General features: G+C 43.5%; 1 protein-coding gene across 1 annotated transcript in view; it reads right to left on the bottom strand.

Moving 5' to 3' along the window:
• Window positions 1–7,718, bottom strand: part of Trank1 (tetratricopeptide repeat and ankyrin repeat containing 1) — a 67,121-nt gene that overhangs the window by 48,389 nt on the left and 11,014 nt on the right. The window contains exons 3-7 of the mRNA XM_055601541.1: window positions 7,358–7,508; window positions 5,921–6,039; window positions 4,222–4,305; window positions 3,847–3,985; window positions 2,312–2,443 (exon numbers count right to left, since the gene is read on the bottom strand). Of these exons, the coding sequence (XP_055457516.1) occupies window positions 2,312–2,443; window positions 3,847–3,985; window positions 4,222–4,305; window positions 5,921–6,039; window positions 7,358–7,508 (625 nt within the window). The remainder of the gene's footprint in view (window positions 1–2,311; window positions 2,444–3,846; window positions 3,986–4,221; window positions 4,306–5,920; window positions 6,040–7,357; window positions 7,509–7,718) is intronic.

Raw genomic sequence — 7,718 nt, 5'->3', positions numbered from 1 at the left:
AGATAGATAGATAGATAGATAGATAGATAGATAGATAGATAGATAGACAGACAGACAGACAGACAGACAGACAGACAATAGACAGGTAGATAGACAGACAGACAGACAGATAGATAAATATGAACACACAAACACACACCCCTGTCTGATGACAGAAGAAAACCAAGCAGTTGCTTTGACATTAGGGGTTTTGTTGTTGTTACTGTTATCACTCTCCAGCCCCAACCTTCTGGCTGTCAGCTCCAGTTGTGCTCTGATGTACCTATTTGATAAGCATCAAGGTGTCTCAGTTATCATAGGTCTGACTATTCTTAGAGTGGAACAAGTATGTCCCTGGGGTACACAGGACTTCCACAGGTACAGACAATTAAATCAATGCTAACCTTCAACCCCCCTGTGTATTACTTACTGAAGCTTACTGCCTGACAAGGCACCTTTATGCCAAGTATCAGGCTGTTCACTGTGCTGTCCTCCCCATCTCTGCACTCACAGCTGCCTCTCTCACTATACAAAGATTAAAAACTCACTTCCTATCAACCAAGATCTTACTGTGGTTGGCACAATGCTAAGCCCTAAGCTTCCTGATCCATGGTGTCTGTATACCTAATCATATTAATCTAGGTACTGCTGTAATGAGACTCTGCAAGTCCCAAATCAGCTAACCTTATGACAGATTATCCACTGGGCCTGACCTTCTTATAGGAGAGTCAAATACCAAAGTTCTGAAGATCATAGAGGAAACCCAGTCATCAAAGATTCAAAGATGAGAGGAACAGGATGCACAGCAAGTTATCCTCTGCTGATTTTGAAGGTACAGGATGCCGCAGAGTGACTACGTGTGGCCTACCAAAGCTCAGAGCAACTTCTGGTAGATATTCAGAAAGGAAGTTGAAATCTCAGGCCTTTAAATTTACCCCACCAAATATGCCTGAAAACAGACCTAGAATTGGAGATGAGAACACAGCCAACAGCTTGAATTTAGCCCTTCCGGAAAATCAGCAGAAGACACAGTCACACAGGGCCGGACTACTGACCCACAGAACTGTGAGCTTAAAAATGAGCCAAACAAAGGGAGGGAGTGTCGTGGCAAACCACCACATTGATAGTTCTTCATTACACAGCACAGGAAACTAACACATTAGTGTTAGTCTATAAAAAAGAGAGTAAACCTTCCCATCCATAAGCTATCAAATGGACAATGGAAACTAACTGGTTCTTGTTTTTAAAAACATTTCATGAGCAGGCAAGATGACTCAGCAGGTAAAAGCACTTGCCACTAAGGGTGACAACCTAAACTCAAGCCCTGGAACACATATAGTGGAAGAAGGAGAATCAACTCCCAAAATTTGTCTTCTATTTACACACCACACACACCACAAATAATTAATTTTCAAAATATATACTTAAGTGTTGATTTAAAAAAAAAGAGAAAAAAAATCCATATTCCCAGTGTTGCTATCCGTCAGAAGATTACAGCCCAGCCTCGCTCACCAAATCTGCTCTATATGATAATATCACCAAGGCATTAGCACCATCATTCCTGTCACCTCCATTCCACTGACACTGAGATTTCATTACCACTAAGATTGTAGGGGAAAAAAATGTTCTCTGTTTATTTGAGATAGGGCCTCACTGTAGAACAGCCTGGCCTTAAATTATAAAAGATCCACTTGCCTCTGTCTCCCTAGTGCTAGGTTTAAATGTATGTACACCAAACATGACAAAAAAAAAAAAAAGGAATGTTCGTATCTAACCAACAGAAATCAAATACTGATGGACTGATGGGTCTGAGAGTTTGAGAGAAGTGAGTGTCATCAAAGAGCTCCATAGGGGTGAACAGCTTTCATCCTTCACAGTCTAATAAGGCTGTCCATGTCACCATAGCAACTTCTCTTCACCTATGTCAGTCTCTTGTATATGTGGTTAGTACAGCAGTGTGTATGACAGGATGTAATTCCCATGTTAGGTTGTAAGGACCATAAAGACTGTGTCAGTTGCCTGGTACACAGTTTATCTCAGGCAGCCAACACAAATTTGGCATAAAATAAAGGCACTTTGTAACATATGGTAGGGGTGTGTTGGGGGCAGGATGTAGGCAGAAGCCTATGTTCTGGAAGCATTCAACTCCACAGAAACCACTTAAAGTCAAAAGAGCACAGGAACCCAGTGATTCTCCTCTCACCCACCTCCTCCGTACTTACTGCCTATTCCCCAAGGGAAATCTTGGTCCTCTGAGCCTGCCATGTGTGGGTGTTCTAATGTCTACAGTTACTGACCACAACACAGTCCCCAGCACGGTGTCCCTACTCACGCTTGGTGGAGTACCCTGGGAAGTGGGCAGCAGCCACATGTAGGAGAGTACGGCCAGCATCATCTCTGTGGTTGATGTGGCCTTTCCACTCAGGCCTGTGCTGCATGACCCACTGGAAAAGCTGATTCTCTCCTGGGCGGAAATAAGGGGAAAATATTATTTTCTACATAAAATCAGCAAAGCAAAGCAAAGCAACTATATGCCCCTAAGGGATTAATATGCAGACTACAGCATACATTTCTATTCTCTGCCAAAAGGTGAGAAGAGAGGCAAGCAATTTCATGATAACCTTAGGTCAGGGTTCCTAGATGCCTGACAGTGATTCTTGCCTATTTGATTACTGAGGGGAGAGACTCAGGAAAAAGGGGGTGAACAAAGCAAGCAGGGCAGAACAGGGGAAGTAGCTAGAAGCGTAGTGAGCTGCATCCAGCTCTAGCTACTGTAAAGAGGAGACAGGACAGGGTCTTGACCTTCAGGACACAAGCAAATTTCTAATCTTCACATGTCTCACTTAAAAAGGAAACCAAGATCAGACTGCTTTTAGTCAGGCTTTACTTTTAAATGTGTATCTTCCAATTCCCTTGTAAGAGGAGGATAGTATTACAAAATCCTAAGTGTATAGATTGGATAATGGTGTAGGAGAAACAAAAGATGGAAGAAAAGAGCCCCAGGCCCTGGCCACCCCAACCCCCTCTGGGAAGATGACACAACCTGGAAGAGCTACACAGAACTTAATTGGCTCCTTCTGGTCCAGGCAGATATCAAACTTACACCTGGAAAGAAAATCCAAGTTTCTATCTGAAGTGTTGGTGTAAGTATATGTGTTAATGGTAGACTCAAATATTTAATTTTTTAAGCCAAATGATGAAAATGACAGGCCTGTTAGGTCTAGCAACACAGCTACTGTTGTCTGTAGCCCCAGCTACTCTGAAGGCCACAGCAAGAGGAGCACAACTCCAAAGATTGCCTCAGTTACAGTGTGAATTCAAAGCCAAAGAGAAAAAACTAGCAAAACCCAGTCTCAAAATTAGAGATGGGTGTGAGGGGGAGAGCGGCCAGTGGCAGACAGCTTGTCTAGCATGTAAGGCCTTATTTCTGCCCTAAGGGAGAAAGAGGAAGGGAGGGAGAAAAGAGAGAAGAGAGAGTGTGTAGTGTGTGCAGTCTTTGGCATATAACCAACTGTATCACTATTAGCCTGTGTTCCTCTCAAGGATCCCCAGCCACAGTCCCAAACATAGCTCTAGGCCCTTTGGGCTAAAGAGGAAAGCATATTAAGGGACAGACTCATGCAAGCTACTTCTTTTTCCACAATTACCTGTTCCAGTCCCTATCTGGGGCTCTACCCTTCAGTCTAGACTTTAAAAACACAATCTTTACAAAATCTCTGGACTAGGTGCCAGGAAAAATAAAGGTGCTGTGTACTTGCTGAAAGCCTGAACCACTTGGACAGTCTGCTTCAAGTAGCTCAACTCTGGGCAGGGCCCTTGGGCTCTGAGCTGTCAGGTGGCCATGTGGGTGTGTGAAGGGGCACTCACTCGCTTGGATGCAGAGCCGCATGAGGGCGTGGAGAGGGCTGGGTCCTATGGTTTCAATGTTTGCACCGATGGAGATAAGCCACTGAACCAACTTGGGAACTTGTTCCATTTTCTCATAAAGCCCAATGAAGACATACTTCTGAAAGAAAACACCATAGAGCTGAGTCATGGAAGTTACTACATCAATACTAAAGAGTTAAGCTCCTTCCTCCTTCCTCCACACATTCTTGACTCTGTAAAACCTGAATTAATTATGCTCAGTGTGAGAGCACCATGTATAACACGTCTACAATGAAGCGGCTGCTGGGGAAGTCCTAAACACAAGTGACATGACTGCCTTCCTGTAAAGGCATATTTCTAGAATTACCCCCTTACCTCAAAAAGACTTTTCAGTGACAACTCAGAGACATGGATATTGCTTGGCAGTCGGTCTTTCTTTGCTGACAGGAGTAGAAATGACTGCTTGTAAGAAAGAACAAGAAAAAGTTGGCAAAGTAATATCCACATGCGGTATGTATGAGCCAACAACAACAAACAAAAAGCAAGCTTCATCTACTTTTTAAGCTACCTACAAAGTTTGTAACTACCATGATAATCAAAGTCTCTCTCTTTAGCTGCTTTCCTTGCTAACTATGGTCAAAGTTCTTTCTACATTCCCTCACAACCTGCTAAAGACAAGATTCTCTAATATTAAGCAGCATATCAGGGGATGAAGGCAATCCGTTATCACACAGACCTACAGTTCCAGGTTCTGTATGACCATGCCTAGAGACATAATTCCATCCCTCATACACGTCCCCGCCAATGGACTAGAAGCCCAAAATTGAGACTAAGGCCACACTTTGCTTCTAGGTCCCTTCAGTCTGATTCACAGTTGATGCCCACCTCCACAGGCCCACTGTCCTATGCTCAGCCCTAGATAATGCACTCAGGACTCTGACAGTCATGACTGCTAGCTTGGCTTTTACAAGATGCTCAGGCTCCAGTACTTACAAACTGCCTACACATCACTACAGCCAGGATGTTAGGTCTGTCTTCTTGGGCTGGATTCTTTGGCTTTCCCTTGATTGTGTAGGATGATGGTGTCAGGTTATTATAATTCCTTAACTCAGCAGTTGAAGAGATGGCTTGGTGATTAAGAGCACTGGTTACTCGTCCAGAGGACCAGAGTTCAATTCCCAGCACCCACATGGCAGCTTACATGTGCATCCAGCTCCAGGGCATCTGATGCCCTCCCCTACACTCTCCCTTGGACACCAGACATGCATGCAGTGCATAGACATACAGTCAGGCAAACATCATACACATTTTGAAAGAAAAAGAAAATGTGTTAGCTCAGTGTTTATAAAACTTGAGCACATACTAACAAATTATCACTAGATGCCATTAACCATTCTTTTTAAACCTCAGCAAAACACTGAAAAGTAGCTCTGTATGCTACAACTTACAAATGAAAATATGAGGCTTAAAGGAGAAATTATCAGTCCAAGTTATAAATGGAGCATTACCCCTCAAGCCATTATTCACTGGTTAGCAATCTCTTAAAACTACACAGAAACCTTGGGTTGTGAAGATGGCTTTCTTGGTAAAGTGCATGTCATGCAAGTATCAGGACCTGAGTTCAGGTCTCCAGAATCCACACAAAAATTTAGGCACAGAAACAGGCACGAGAAGCTAGGTCAATCCCTGAGCTCACTGGCCAACCAGCCCAGCTGAATGGCGAGCTCCAGGTTCAGTGATCCTCTTCAACAAAGTAAGGTGGAGAGTGATGAAGGAAGACACTAACATCAACCTCAGGCCTCCATACACAAGCACACACATGTGCACATGTATCTGCATGCACATATGCACACACAAAGAAGTATTCATCACATACACTATACACAACACACATACAGACACAGAGGCACACGTGCATGAGGCGTGCATGTGTGAACACCCGCACGGAGAATAAACAAAGAAATGTTTTTGAAAAGTTATTCTGGAATCAAGATAAACAAATAACACATTACATTCCCTTGGTATCAAAGAGACTGGGTATTTTCCTAGTAAGAGAGTAATCTCCTGTACTCACATGCCACAATCCTTTTTTTGACAGCTTCTCTATTACAATTTGCCACACTTCTGTTGAAAATCCAGTAGTGAAAATATGATCAAAGCAGGGCAAGAAACTCTGCAAAACAATGGAGTCACCTGAAAGAAAATTCCATACTTTAGAAACTTTCAAGTAAGGGAAGCGTAGAGCGTTGAGAAACAGTTCCCCAATGAAGACTGCAGAGTCAATGGCAAGTTAAAGATCTCAGAAGGAAAACACACGTCAAAGCATAAAGTCCATTATGACTGACCGAGGGGGCAATTATTTTAAGTTTAGCCACACCATCAGTCCCCTAAGAGTCAGATGGCACAATGTAAACTAGCAGTCACTTAGCTTTCTTATCTGCAGAGCCCAGTGGCAGAAGTTTGCATTTATTCTCTCCAAGTAGGCTACGGAAATGTCGCCTACCTGGAGACTGTTTCTCTCTGTCTGGAGGACACAGGTGTACCCGCCTCCAACCCCTTCCGCTGCCACCTATGCACTAATTCCTCTCAGTACCAAACATGCCACAGTCTGTCAGGCTCCACCACAGAGCACAAAAGCGTGTGAACACAGTTGCAATGGGAACGGCTAAGGGAACAGCAGCTGAAGCGCTGACAAGTGCTTTCGCCACTGTGGACAGCCAGCGTCACTTCTCAGTGATTCCAGTATGTCAGTTTTTACATTCTAAGACCTCTGAATAGAAGTATGTCTCAAAGTAGATCCTGCCATCCCTGGAACAACATACATGAGTGGCACATGTTAAGTCAGTGCAATTTAAATCTAATGGACACAGTATCTGAAAGCAAGATTACTGTCAGGGCAGTACACTCTCAAGGCACCATTTCTGGCAAGAGATGTAATATATAAGGTCCCTGTGAGCCCTCCTGGGATGAGCAAAGTCTCTGATCCCTGGGAAAGAAGTTTTCAGCTAGGATGGTAAACACACCCTGTCAGCTGGCACAGGACCCTCCAGCAGCCCTCTAGGTTATTTTCGTAGCAACTAAGGGGTCAGTGGGATGACACAGTGCATAAAGGCTCGCGACACAGTCTGAAAACTTAAGAGAGGAAACATACACTAAGAATAATATTTCTAAAACTATAAATAACTTTTAGCAGATTAGAGAAAAAATACTTGAAAGTCACAGGAAGAACAAAATCATCTAGGACAAACAGTATATGCAGGAATTCTCTAACCAGCTGCAAAGGAAACTTACAGGGTATAAAACATGACTTCAAAGCTTTAAGTCATGAGTGTGACAGGACTTGACTGTTTTTACAAAGGCACAAGACACTGAAGCTTCCAAAATGCCTTCTGGTAAAACTAGTTTCATTCCAACTGAATACATTAGCCCCAAAGGAACACTCTGGAGTCATTTTCCCATGAGGTATTCAGAGTAACAGGAACTTAAAATACTTTTCTCCAGTTTGACTTACTGCTCATAGTTGTGAAGATCCCAACAAGAAAATCAGGAATCTGCACTTGGTCTGGGCTTCTCTGCAAAAGTCGTAGACCCTCAAAAAACATATGAGCAGCTTCATAAGGCTGGAGCAAGTGCAGCAAGGAGTAACCAGCTCGGTAGTATCCCTGGGAAAGGACAAAAAGAAAAAAGAGCTATGAAGTCCCCATGACCTCTAACCTGCTGCTGAAAAGAAAAGCAAGACCGCAATGTGGGGAAGTCCAACTCCAGAAGTTTCACTGTGTGCAAAGAAACTCAACTCTCCTCTTATCTCCTCCCTTCCTCTCCCTCTGTGTGTGTGTGTGTGTGTGTGTGTGTGTGTGTGTGTGTGTGTGTGT

Source organism: Psammomys obesus, unplaced genomic scaffold (assembly GCF_907164565.1).
Source record: "Psammomys obesus unplaced genomic scaffold, mPsaObe1.curated_primary_1811, whole genome shotgun sequence".
NCBI classification, from domain to species: domain Eukaryota; kingdom Metazoa; phylum Chordata; class Mammalia; order Rodentia; family Muridae; genus Psammomys; species Psammomys obesus.
Note: the sequence above shows the minus strand (reverse complement) of the source record. Positions and strands in the feature narration are given on the sequence as shown.